The sequence below is a fragment of the Ornithodoros turicata genome, unplaced genomic scaffold (genome assembly GCF_037126465.1).
Source record: "Ornithodoros turicata isolate Travis unplaced genomic scaffold, ASM3712646v1 Chromosome12, whole genome shotgun sequence".
Taxonomy (NCBI): domain Eukaryota; kingdom Metazoa; phylum Arthropoda; class Arachnida; order Ixodida; family Argasidae; genus Ornithodoros; species Ornithodoros turicata.
In genome coordinates, this window is record NW_026999301.1 from 3,279,843 (window position 1) to 3,293,927 (window position 14,085).

Here is a 14,085-nt window from a genome sequence, read left to right on the forward strand (position 1 = left end):
CAGCGCACAGACCCAGATGAGGGAGTATTGAAAAATGAAAGTTGGGTTGGAGGCAGGGTGCCTGAAGAATATAAATGAATGAAAGGAAAGAGGGGAAAAATAAGTGAAGAGGCCCCCGTGCCACACGAGGTATATCAGGGGCCAAATCACTAAAAATTAAAATAATAGATAGGATAGTAAGGGGAGTGAGAATGGGAGGGAAAGGGAGAGAATACTAGCGAAACCACATGGATCAAGCACAACAGGACTGGCGGGGAAAGAAGACCCCATCGAGCCCGACGTCCATTGATCTGCAAAGATAACCACTGTGTTGATTCAGGTCTGACAAACCCCCATAAGCGGGACAAGTCCCGCGGAGGCGGCCAGGCTCCTGCAGTGGTTTTTGTTTCTTTTGCATGTGAATTCGCCCTACTGCCAAGATAGGGACATTAAAATAAGAAGGATTTTGGTTTGGGAAGGGAAGAGAGTTTGACGAAGAGAGCCCCAGCCCATGTACCACGGACGAAGCGTATCGCTCGGTTGCTGGGGGGCAGATTAATGTTACTATCTTCCAGCAAATCCACGGCCGAGAGAACGTCCGCGGCAAGACCGACGAGGAGGGAAAACTCCACCAAGCCATTGATCTGCGAAGATAGCCGCTGTGTTGGTTCAGGTCTGACAAACCCTCATTATGGGATCCGAAGATCCCGCGGAAGGCGGCCAGGCTCCTGCAACGGCTTTTGTTTCTCTTGCATGTGAATTTGCCCACTGCCTATATTCTGATAGGGACATTGGGCAAGAAAGGAAGACCTCAAGGGTCTGTGGGGAGGGGAAGAGAGAGTGGGACGAAGAGAGCCCAGCGTTGGTACCGACCCGAAGGTATACACCCGAGATAATGCTGGGGGCAGACATACAGCTATCTTCCAGCGAATCCCCGGCCGGGGGAACGGCCGTGGCAAGACCGACGAGGAGGGAAGACCCCACCAAGCCAGACGTCCATTGATCTGCAAAGATAGCCGCCGTGTTGGTTCAGGTCTGACAAACCCCCATAAGCGGGAGAAGTCCCGCGGGAGCGGCCAGGCTACTGCAACGGCTTTTGTTTCTTTTGCATGTGAATTTGCCCACTGCCTATATTCTGATAGGGACAATACTTTCAGAAAAGAGAGGAGAATAGAGGGAGGAGAGACCCAGGCCCGCACCACACAGGGTATCGCAGACCTGGGCCTTATAGAAAACGAAAAAGCTAAGAAAAGCAAAAGAACGTGAGCAAGTCTTAGTAGAGCAAGAAAGATGACGAAACAGGAAACAAAAAGGTAAAGAGCAGCGAAACCACAACCAGGGGAACGGGGACCAGGCAAAAACAACGGCATTTATCATCATATGAACATAACATTTATATGACAACACAAAGATGACTTACATTTTTCCCCGGATACATCTTCCGGAAAAATAGTTTCCATATAAGAGCGCCATTTAACCAAACAATTCGACTCTGCCAGACTCTGACCGCACTGTTCAAGAACCGGTACCGTTCACTTTAGCGCTTCACCATCCATGCACTCTCCACCAGGCGCGTCTTGGGTCGACTTTCATGCTGACATCCCTCCGGCATCCGCCGGAAGCTGCCGTTTACGCAATGGTCCAGGGAAAATGGCGGGCGCCCAAACCACGTGATCCCCAGGAGCCACTCACAGCGTCTCCGCTGGCCAGCGCGGGAAAAAAGCTGGGGCCCAGTGCGCATGCGCAGACCGACCTCCTTTCCCAACCTCCTTCCCCTTCTCTCCTCGGGTTTTTCGTCTCTCCTCTCGTCCCCCTTATCCCCCCAGCCTCGTCCGTTTGTCTTCGGCGCTTGCTGTCTTGCTGTAGAGCAACGATCATGCTGTCCCAAAGCAGACAATCAAAAAGCGATGCTGTATGGCAAATCAACTTTATTTGTCCTCGGAAACTGCCTCGAAAAAGCTACAGTACATATCTTTTTACGTCTTGTAACAGGCTTCACTGGAGCTTTAGGTACTTCGGCATCGAAGGGTAGTTCAAAAGCCAATGCTGGGCTATGTGCGTCGTTGTTGCCGATGGCTGCGGGAGAACTAAAACAAAACAAAAAATATATTGATGATCCGTAACTCTGCACGGAAATCACTGCTATGATAGGCAATCGATCTTGATTTCGTATTTGAACACCAAGGCATTTGTCACGAATGTTCGTAGATCACAGTGAATGAACGGCTGCGACGCGCATGAGGGGCAACTAGCATAACCACACATAATTTGATTAACGGCATATCAGAAACGTACAAGTTACGGCAATGCACTGCACAATGAAACGCCGCTAACGTACCGAGTGACTCGTAAATGTTGTACGTAATGCACTTAACGTGATAAACCTGCATTACTTCCTTCAGTCACAAAAAAGTAATCAAACTTGTCTTACCGTTCACCTGCAGTACGTCGGAAAGAGTGCAGACTTCCTCTCTGACGATTTCTGCGTCCTTTGGAGGTGCAGGGGTTCCATCACATGTTCGTCTTCCCGCTGTTGTGATGATGAGGTGGATGTGCCATTCCGTTCTCACATTAGCAGTTCGCCACAATCTAAATCTAAAGCATTCAGAACCCTCAAACTACCCCCTAGCGTCTGCGTGCACAACGGTTGCAGTCCGAGAGAACACGCGTGGCCGAACAGACGTGATTCGTGATTCTCCTCCGTTCGCCTGCTTCCGTTGAGCGGTTCGCGCGTTCGGATGCTCGCTCCTCAGTCAAATGACTCTCGCCCAATCAGCGCAAAGGAAAGTGACGCCAGTTTTTTAGACCAATGAGCATCCAAATATTTATACATATATCGCGCAGCCAATCAGAGATCGTTAGCGTACGCGCGCCGGTGGCGACATTATTTTGGAGGCGGTGCGTTTCGCTTTAGAGCCGGCGGCTGCCTCCGGCTCTTCTGGCGAGGGCGTGTCCTCTGGCAGGATGATCACCTCTTGGACCACCACGACCACCTGGGTGGGCTTCACCTCCATGATGATACCACCGACCAGGCCTCCACAGCTCCCCGCATTTGCGGCAGTAGAAAAATAAAATCACGTCACAGTCACGTGGTATTACATCGTCAGGCATCATCACGGATGCCCATTGGCCAAAGGAGGATGCGCGCTCCGGGATTGGTTGATAAAGTTTCGAAATATCTGACAGCTCACTTTTCGCGGGCAGTCTGGCAGTCGGCCAGGCGGGCAGCTTCAAGCAAGGTCGCTGCGTCTCCGCGGCTCGCCGATGTCGGTTGACCACAACGACCAAAGAGGAAGTGTACGCGCGGGTTTGTTCGTGAGCTATAGTGACTCTGGCCATGTACTGATCTCTGATAAAGTGTCAACCTACGGACATTCTTGCCGGGTCGGAACTGGAATGCTTGGTGAGCTGACGCCTGAGGAACACTTTCGAGCGCTGTCGTCTTTTCAAATACAGTGACTAAGAAGAGAGTGTTCGTAACGACAAAAGTATTTCCCGTGACTGTGTGACCTACGGTGCATCGCCAGAATGAAAAGAAGATGCTCATCTGTGAAACGCACGCACTCGTGGACTTCGCTCGCCTCCAGAAGTAGACTGTATGTGTGCTTTGCAAGTTCGAACTTGGTTTGGTTGCTGTCTATTCGAGGAACGAAACGTCCTGTACGCACGGTGAATATATGTGTCAAACATTTGAGTTTATACGTTGCGTCAATAAAGATGTATTTCGCCTATCAAAAATGTCTTAGTTATTTTGGAATAACGGGCGCCAGGTATGAAAACCAGTAGAAGTCAATGGCAGCCAGGGCCGGCCGAAAGCCGAGCCAAACTGAGAGGTTGCTGATTGGTTGGCTGCTAGGCATCACGACGCATTTTCATTGGTCGTATGTCCAGTGTTGCCTGAATTATCTCAAACTATGGGCTCTATGGGGAGCTGTGGGCGCCTGCCACCGACCACTCTGTACTGGTCTGTCCCTGCACCCCTGTAGACTGGAGAGCTGGAGTGGCGTTCTTCCTGCGGTCTTCTGGTGAGGGCGTGAGGTCTGGCAGCTAACTGTGGTGTCTGGCCCACAGCGAACCTCCCTCTGGGACCGGCACTGCTGCACTGCATCCGGGCCGCTACCTCCGTCCAGTTGAAACCTGCGTATCCATACACGATCTCCATGCACGAACACATTAGAGCGCTCTCCGGAAGTGCCTTAAATACCCCGAATCCTTCGGAGGACAATAGGAACGGTGAATAAGAGTAGTATAATTACAAGAACAAATTACCATATCAAAAAAACACATGCGAAAATATACCCATAGTGTGACTTATCGCGACGTGCTGCACATGTTTTCTGTTTAAACTAGTTAATTACAGATAAAGAAACTGAAAATATAATGACATTGACATAATCCTAATAAGTAATCATAATAATCCAGTCCATATGTCCAATATGTCCAATCCATATGTATGGAAATTTAGGTATTCAGGATTTGGGTTCTGAAATTTTTTGTTTATCAAAAAAGGTTCTTGTATGCAGGTTATATCTATGTTTAGCTCTTTCATAGTAGCGTAGCAATTATTAAGACCCGCCTTACTTCTGGCGGTGTTTATTTGCAATACGTTCAGCATTAGGGGTTTAAATTGTTATAAATTAAATTCCCCTTCTTTTTTAGCTATTGTTAACTCTCTTTGATATTCCGGGCATGCTCTGGAATATGCTGAATGGGATGTGTCGTGATTTGCACCCTTTACGTGGTTTGCGTATCCGCATGCTCTGCAGTAGAGATCTTCGCTCTTTTCACGACAATCCTTGGCCAGATGCGTTTCCCCGCATAGGTGGCACCTCGCTCTCTCTTCTCTACATTCCCTTGTATTGTGGGTGTACAGCAGACATTTGGCGCATCTTTTGATCATTATCTCCTCTGTGACTTTACACTCTGACCAGCCCATGTAGAGTGTACCTTTCTCGAGTAGGGTTTTGGCCTGTTCTGTTCCTACCTCTACAATGTATGTTATGTACCGGCCGGTTTTTATTTCTTTCATTATTGAAAATTCGTCTTGTTCAATTTTCAAGTCATTTTTCAAATTTATGGTGGCTAGTAGAATGTCCTTTGTTATTCGTTTCTCGGTAGCAGATATTCGTAATCTGGGTTTTTTCTTTTTTGGCAGAGCTGCCTGAAGTATTCCAGACAGTTTGTCGCTTTTGTTAATGTTATCTACCAGTTTTTTCAAACCATTGACGTGGTGGTATTTTATCATTATCCCTCCGTTCCTCATCGATTGAATCGTGGCATCCGGTATCCCCATCTCCGAGGGGTTGTAGTGTCCTCGCAATAGTATGCTTATCTCCTCCTGGGTGCCTTTGTCTTTCGCATGTGTGAATGCTACTTCTATGTTAGACTTGTCTCTCTGTGGGTTTATGGTCTGGTGGGGGAACTTGCCATTTGTGCGTATGATGGTTTTGGAATCTCCTTTAATTTTAGTTCCAGTGCATTCACTTTGTTCTCTTCTTTTTCAAGAACTTCCTTCAGTATAGACATCTTTCCTTCAGTTTAGTTTAGTCGTTTTGTTACTTCCTCTAAACTCCCTTTCACTATTCCTTTGTGCGTAGTTGTTTCCTCTTTTTCTTCTTCGGCCATGATTGCTCGTACCTTCGTTTCCATAAGTTTTAGTTCTAGCTCTCTTATCAAGGCCTCGTATTCGTGGAAAACGCTTCTTACCTCTTGTTTGTGTTTGATTGGTATAGTTTGTTCTACATCAATGTATTTGTCTCGTAGTTTTCTAAGTTTAGCTTCTGTGGACTGTTTAGTGTTTTTCTCACAGTGCTCACTTTGCTTGTTTTCCTGTGATCCAACACGTTTTCTACCATTGAAGGTCTTTCCTTACTGCTTTCTTTCCCACTCATTTTTTTTCTTCCTGTCCTTTTTTGGTTTTCGTCCTCTTTTTGACTTTCCTTCTCCTTGTTCGTTTCTTGATTCTTTCTGAGTGTATGTCTCATCTTCTGATTCAAGGCTTTCCTCAGTTGAAGTCTGATCTTTTTCGTTGTCGTCTTTGGAGCCAATCTCCATCTCAATGGTTAGTTTTCACCATTTTACCATTGCCAGCTTTGGAGTGGATTTTGACCGATTTCCCGTAGGAATTCATCGTTTTCGCTTCCGTTCCCTTTCCTTTTTGTTTCTCTTCCCCTTTACCTCCTCTATCCGTGAGTTTTTACAGAATTCAAATATCTATAGCCGTTCTCAACATATGAAGCATATAGTATTGCTCAGTTTTTTTGGAGAAAAACAGTTGGATCTTAGTTTTGGTTTCGGATTTCTCCTTAGTGAAGTCCCCGCAGGGGGTATCAGCTTCGGCCGATGTTTGGTGAGTGGCGACACCACGTACCCTAGCCCCCAGTCCCAAGGTGTTATCCGTACCGTGCTGATGGGATGAAAGGCGAAGGGATAGAAGCCATGAACGGTGGCGGTCTTGGTCAAGCCCCGGCCGATGGGTGTAACAACTCCGGGACCTTCCCACATGTAGACTCAAGGGCATGAAATGTGGGTGACCGTTAGGAATGTCCTTGGTTATCAGCAGTGCATGGGAAAAAATCTTCAAACGTCTCTACGATCGGGGGTGGTAAACGCCCTCGGACCGATGGAACACTATTAAAAGAACCCTGCAAAGGATTCTCCCCTATGTATACCGTCTTGTCCACTGCAGAGACAGAAACGGAAAAAAGCGTCCCACTTGGCAAATTATCCCCTTTTTTATCGAAAAGGCAGTGGCTTCCTTGTCGGGCAACATTGCAGAAATAAAGAAAATGCGGTCCGTAGACCTCCTCAAGTGCACCTCCCAGGCTGACTGCGAGAACATTCTGAGTACACATGACATGTTGGGAAGATTGCAGCTTCATACCACAAGACCTTAAACACGTCCCGAGGCGTCATGGCTGTACAAGAACTTATCGATGTTCCGGAGGAGGAAATCCTTACCAACCTGAAGGAACAAGGTGTTACAAATGTCAGGAAGCTGAAAATCAGAAAAAAAGAATGAATACATCATCACAAGGAATGTAGTACTGACCTTCGATAAGCCCACAATACCACAAACGCTTAAGGTGGGATACCTATCCGCAGAAGTGAGACCATACATCCCAAATCCGTTGCGCTGCTTTCGGTGCAACAGGTTCGGTCATGGTGCTGATGCGTGCAGAGGGTCACCCTGCTGCGCTCGATGTGGCCAGACTACCCACGAAACTAAGGAATGTAAAGAGACAGAACAGTGTGTCAACTGCTCAGGAGAGCATCCAGCCTATTCGAGGTCATGTGCAAAATGGAAAAAGAAATACTACATATTAAGGTAACCCAGAATATCAGCTATCCTGAAGCCAAGAAAAAGGTCTCGCCATTTCTCTTTCAGAAATCCTTTGCAGCGATAGTCAAAGAAAAACCAAGGATGATAACACGATGCACACAAATAGATCCAAATCGCAACCATACCCAAGGAGACCTACCACAGCTTGGTAAACCTGTAACTCCTTCTCTGACACCACCCCAACAGGTGGTGTCACCCCGTCGTCTTCCATGGAGGTAAAGTCTATGGATTGTGACGACGACTCGAGCTCGGAGCGCTCCTTCGTGAGCACCGGCTCAACTACACGGAAACACTTGGAAGGTGGGCTATCGAGGAGCGGTTCGCTCCCTGATATCTCAGACAAAGAATTAGCAGATGCCCGCAAGAAGCCACCTCGCAAACGGATAACAGGTCCAAAGAAAAATACTTGAACATCCCTTTGCACCCCTGAAAACGTAAAATAGTTTTGATGCTGTGGGAGTGCACATGAAAGGTGTACGTCCTTCACACTAACACATACACACAAATTATGCGCTCTTTCCTGCAGTGGAACTGCCGAGGCTTTTATCATAATCTGGAAGATATACACTCCCTTTTAGAAAAGCACGAACCTCTAACATTCTGCCTCCAGGAAACATACCTACGAGATGGTAGCAGAACAAATCTCCTCAAGAACTATAATGTTTTTACTAAACATAGAATCAACGCTAACCGTGCATCTGGCGGTGTAGCGATACTAGCGCACAAAACACAGCCAGTGACAGAAGTTACACGCAACACTAACTTGGAAGCCGTTGCAGTGACACTTAGCCTTGACCGAATTGTAACAGTGGTTTCACTGTACTTGCCACCATCAATGGTGCTAGAGCAGAGGGAAATTGACGACCTAATTGACCAACTTCCTACCCCCTTTGTTACTACGGGTGATCTCAACGGGCACAATCCATTGTGGGGCAGCACGCGATGCAACGCCCATGGTAAAATTATCGAAAACACGCTCTCATCACATTCACTGTGTATCCTGAATACGGGAAGCGCTACATTCTGCTGTAGTGCAAGCGGCACCTTAAGCCCACTAGACATATCCTTCTGCTCTCCCTCCTTGTTTTAGTGTCTCGAGTGGAGAGTGGAACAAGACCCGTACGGAAGCGATCATTTTCCGACTCGGCTCATGTATGTTACATCCTTTCAATCTATCTCCACACGAAGTTCGATATGGATATTGGCAAAAGCTGACTGGGAGAGGTTTGAAAAAGAATCGACATTAAGCCTCTCAATGATAGACAACGCCTCAGTAGACGAGAGCAATGAGAGAATTATACGTCAGATAATAAAAGCAGCCAAAAAGAGTATCCCACAGACATCAACCAAATTCCCGAAAAGGAAAAAGCCTTGGTGGAATGAGGAATGCCGAAAAACACGAAAAGAACAAAAGAAAGCGTGGGCTGTGTTCAGGAGACACCCTACGACAGATAACTTCTTAGGCTTCAAAAGAAAACGAGCCATGGCTCGACGCACCTACAAAGAAGCGAAAAAGAAATCTTGGATGTCATTTGTATCCACTCTTTATGGCCTGAGTAGCTAATGCGCCAGAAAAACCCAAATCAAATCAAATCAAATGTATTCACTCTTAATGAGCAAACCCCAACAAAGGTGGTCTGAGACCGATTAAACAAAATAAGGGGAAAGTACTCCGCTTTCACTGTGCCGCCGCTAATACTGAATACTGTGCCATGTAAAACACTCAAATAACAGGCAGATATGATGGGGCGACACTTTGAAACTGTATCCGGCTCGGCACACTACAGCACAAGCTTTCTCCGAATAAAAGCGGAGGCTGAAAGAAGAACTCTGCCTACCTCTGGCGGAGAAAGAGAGCCGTACAACTCCGACCTTCGAATGGTTGAACTCGAAAGGGCTTTGTCAGGCACTAATCAGACTGCGCCTGGGCCGGATTCAGTCCGTTACCTGATGCTAACTCACCTGTCCACAAAGTCTCGGGAAGTGCTCCTAGCCCTTTTTAACTCTGTGTGGCGCAAGGGCACACTCCCTTCCGAGTGGAAAAAGGCGCACGTAATCAGACATGTACAAGATACTCAAAAATGTATTTAAGATAAGATAATAAATACTGAGGTTCGAATGTAATTAAGATAGAGTATAAATACATGAAAATTAAAGTAATTAAGATAAGAGTACGAAATACTTAAAAAGTATTTGAAATACAATTAAGATACTATTTATCCTTGAACGCAAAAAGTCACCAGTCACTGGTGAATGCGGCATGTCGCCGCTATGTGACATGGATCACCTAAACCCCGCGTACTACGCAAGCCGTCCCTGTGTGATAGTAGTCATCTAAACACAAAGTCCCAAAAAGATGACAAAGGGACACCACATAACTCCACTAAGTATATGTGACCCAGAACAAAGCAAACTTCTAGCAGGTCCCTGCTCGGCGAGGTGAGAATTCGGCGTTACCGCGTCAGGGCACACATAATAGAACCCTGACTCGCAAAGGATTAGTACACACGGGCTAAGATCTATAAATGGAGACTTCCAAGAAAGGGCAATGTCCGGGTCAAGTCCGAAGAATTCAGGAAATTTCCACTGACCAAGCAAGATAATGGAAAGACGACACACAGAAAGTTTGAGAGGGAGATCCAAAATATGTAATTAGAGTATTGAGTAGAAAATATCATAAAATGTATTTTAAATAGAGTACAAATACACAAAACAAAAAGTATTGAGTAGAGTACCAAAATACCGCAAATTGTATTTAAAATACAGTATTTTAAATACAATACTCCAAATACGTACAAGTCTGCACGTAATACCAATCTTGAAACCTGGAAAAGACCCAACTTTGACAGCAAGCTACCGGCCGATAGCTCTAACTAGCTGCATAGGAAAAACGTTTGAGCGACTAATAAATAACCGTCTTCGATACCATTTAGAGGCAGAGGGAATAATCGCAAAAAATCAATGTGGGTTTCGCGCCGGACATTCAACGATTGACCACCTTGTACGACTCGAAACACAAATAAGAGAAGCATTCGTGCGAAGGCAACACTGCATGTCTGTCTTCTTTGACATAGCGAAGGCTTATGATACAACCTGGAGGCACAGCATTTTGCTGGATCTCCATGCATATGGTATCCGAGGACGTCTTCTGCGCTGTATCGAGAATTTCTTACGAGATAGGTTCTTTCAGGTGAAATTGGGTACCACACTATCCGAGGTTTTCTGTCAGGAGAATGGTGTACCCCAGGGCCGTGTACTTAGTGTAACACTATTTATCATAAAGATGAATTCCCTGGCAAGGGTTATTCCACAGGGTGTATCGTACTCGATGTATGTAGATGACCTGCAGATATCTTACAGTTCATGTAACCAGTCGATATGCGAAAGACAGGTACGAATGACCATAAATAAGCTCGCCAAATGGGCAAGAGAAAATGGTTTTAACTTTTCTGCAGAAAAGACAGTATGCGTGATGTTCTCTCGAAAGAGGGGGCTACTTCCAGACCCAGCATTAATTCCCCGCAGGGGGCACCGGCTTCGGCTGGTGTTTGGTGAGTGGCGCCACCACGGACCCCAGCCCCCAGTCCTAAGGTGTTAACCGTACCGTGCCGAGGGGATTTAAGGTGAAGGGTAGAAACCTTGAACGGTGGCGGTCGGGGTCTTGGTCAAGCCCCAGCCGATGGGTTTTCTTTAAAACTCCGGGACCTTCCCACATGTATGAATGTGAAGTGTGGGTGACCATCTGGAACATTCGTTTACTTAAACCTTATATGGGTAAAAATTCTATTCCTTCCTCGATCGCGGGCGGAAAGCGCCCGCGGACCGAAGTTTTCAAACGGGCGTTTGACGCCTTTCAAACTAAATACATTGTTGTAAGCAGTGTGAACACAGAGACTGAAAAAAAACACTCGACTCGGGAAAATGTCATCGTTTTTCATCGAAAAGGCGGTGGCATCTCTGTCAAAGAACGTGAAAGAAATCAAACGCCTTAGATCAGGTGACCTACTGCTGCAATGCACTTCTGAAGCCGACTGCGAGCGTATACTGAACACACAGGAGATGCACGGGATCAAAATATCAGCAACCTTGCATAGGACCCTTAATACCTGCCGTGGTGTCGTGTCACTAGCGGAACTCATTGACGTTCCATCAGAAGAGATACTGGAAAATCTAAAAAGCCAAAAAGTGATTGATGTCAGGAAAATAAAAATCCGGAAAAACAACGAGTATATAACAACGCGCAACACAATCCTCACGTTCGACTGTCCGACTTTACCAGAACGGCTAAAGGTAGGGTATCTGACTGCAGAGGTGCGGCCATATATCCCTAATCCACTCAGATGCTTCAAGTGTAACCGCTTTGGCCATCCTTCCGATGCTTGCAGAGGTTCTGCGTGCTGTGCCCGCTGCAGCAGGCAGGACCACGACTCTAAGGAGTGCAGAGGGCCGGATCACTGTGTCAACTGCGCAGGTGACCACCCTTCGTACTCTAGGTCTTGTCCAAATTGGAAGTTTGAGAAAGAAGTTATGCACATCAAAGTCACACAGAAACTAAGTTATCCAGAAGCCAGGAAGAAGGCATCTCCGTTCCAGTTCCAGAAATCCTTTTGTTGTTAAATAAATCCATCTGTTGTTAAAGAGAAACCAAGGATGATGTCATGTGCAACACAGACAGAGAATACCAAAGAAAGTGAAGTAACATGTACAACTCTTGCTCAAACACCAACTCCTGTAGCAGTAACCACAGTTTCGCAATCCTCTTCCGCGGCGTCATTTTCACAGACGCCGCCTTCGTCATCGCAAACTGTGGAGGCAAGCTCCATGGAATGCGATGACGACACGAGCTCGCAAGGCTCTTTTACGAGCGTGAGCTCACAAACACAAAGGAAGCCTAAGAGCAGTATGTCGGGGAGCGGCTCACTCCCCGATATATCACCTAAGGAACTTGCGGCTGCTCGGAAGAAAACTCCGAGGCAGCCCATAATGCCCCCAAAGAAGAAATAATGAAAGGTTCTTTACACAGTACACTCTTTCCAATGACGAAGACGCCTCTTGTGCACACCTTTTTCATTTTCTATACTATGGCAATCCTTCAGTGGAATTGTCGAGGGCTTCTCACTAATCTTGATGATGTCAATTATCTTTCGGACAGGTATGATACACTCTGTTTTGCACTACAAGAGACTTATCTTAATCCACAACAGATACATACACTCCGGAGATGGAACTTGTTCCGAAACGATCGGGTTGATGCAACACGTACATCTGGAGGTGTTGCTATCCTTACACCAAAAACCCTCCCTACAAAGCACCTTCCACTGAAAACAGCACTTAAGGCAGTTGCCATTCAAATATGTCTTCAGGGGGTCATAACTGTACGTTCCTTATACCTACCACCATCAGCTGTGGTAGACCAGAACACACTGGAAACTTTAATTGACGAGCTCCCACCGCCTTTCCTCTTACTGGGAGATTTTAATGCCCATAACTGTTTATGGGGAAGCTCGAGAGTCGACAGGCGAGGAAAAATGTTGGAAAAGATATTACTTTCTAGAGCTATCTGTCTTCTTAACAAAGGAAGTCCCACTTATGTAAGTAGCGCTAGTCAGTCTTTCTCCGCTATCGACCTCTCTTTGTGCAGCCCATCAGTGTTTCAAAGCATTGACTGGGCAGTAGACCAGAATCCTCGGGGTAGCGATCATTTTCCTGTAGTTCTGAAAGTGCATAATGTACCAACCACCCTAGATACACGTCCACGTCGGTGGAAACTGTCACAGGCTGATTGGAATCTCTTCAAGGAAGAAGCCAATCTCCTAACACCATCTTTCCAAGGGTTAAGTATAGAAGATGTCAATAACCTTATTACGGACACCATTATAAATGCTTCTCAACAGTCCATCCCACAAACATCCGGTCGCCTCCCTAAGCGCTCCAAGCCTTGGTGGACAAGCGACTGCGAGACTACACGCAAAGAACAAAATCGGGCGTGGGGTGTGTTTCGGAGGCACCCCACCACACCACACCAAACTTAGTCGCATTCAGGAAGGCACGTGCAAAAGCACGCTGGACACGAAGACAGGCAAAAAAAGAATCTTGGAAAAGTTTTGTATCTTCTTTGAATTGTAACACTCCTTCAAAACTTATATGGGACAGGCTAAGGAAAATCAAAGGAGACTACACAAGTTTCTCTGTCCCATTACTGCAGGTAAATGGCGTAGTTTGTCAGAATTTGGAAGAGCAGGCCGATGCCCTTGGGGAACATATGCAACATGTATCCAGCTCAGCTCACTATAGCAGGGATTTTTTGAAAATAAAATCATCTGCTGAGAAACAGACTATTCCAAGTGAGGGCGGTGACAAGTACCCATACAATTCACTCTTTACAATGACTGAGCTACAAAGGGCTCTATCATCCAGTAAAGTTACAGCCCCAGGTCCTGATCGCATTACCTACTCCATGATCCAGCATTTATCATCCACATCTTTAGCATCCCTTCTTGATTTCTTTAATCTTGTCTGGCGAGAGGGTTGTCTTCCGTCTGGCTGGAAGGTGGCAAACGTTGTCCCATTGTTAAAACCTGGAAAAGACTGCACAAACCCCTCCAGTTATCGACCCATAGCACTCACAAGTTGCCTAGGGAAAACTTTTGAGCGCATGGTTAACGATCGCGTGATGTATTTCCTTGAGGAAAATAAATGCCTAAATAAATTCCAGAGTGGCTTCAGAGCTGCGTGCTCGACAACAGATCATCTGTTGCGGCTAG

The 14,085-nt window shown here is 46.4% G+C and overlaps 1 protein-coding gene across 1 annotated transcript; it reads left to right on the plus strand.

The window, feature by feature from the left end:
* The first annotated feature begins 11,242 nt into the window (after nucleotides 1-11,242).
* On the plus strand, nucleotides 11,243-11,938 carry LOC135371732 (uncharacterized). Its single transcript, XM_064605700.1, has one exon. The coding sequence runs from the start codon at nucleotides 11,243-11,245 to the stop codon at nucleotides 11,936-11,938; it is 696 nt and encodes a 231-aa protein (XP_064461770.1).
* The last annotated feature ends 2,147 nt before the right edge of the window (nucleotides 11,939-14,085 follow it).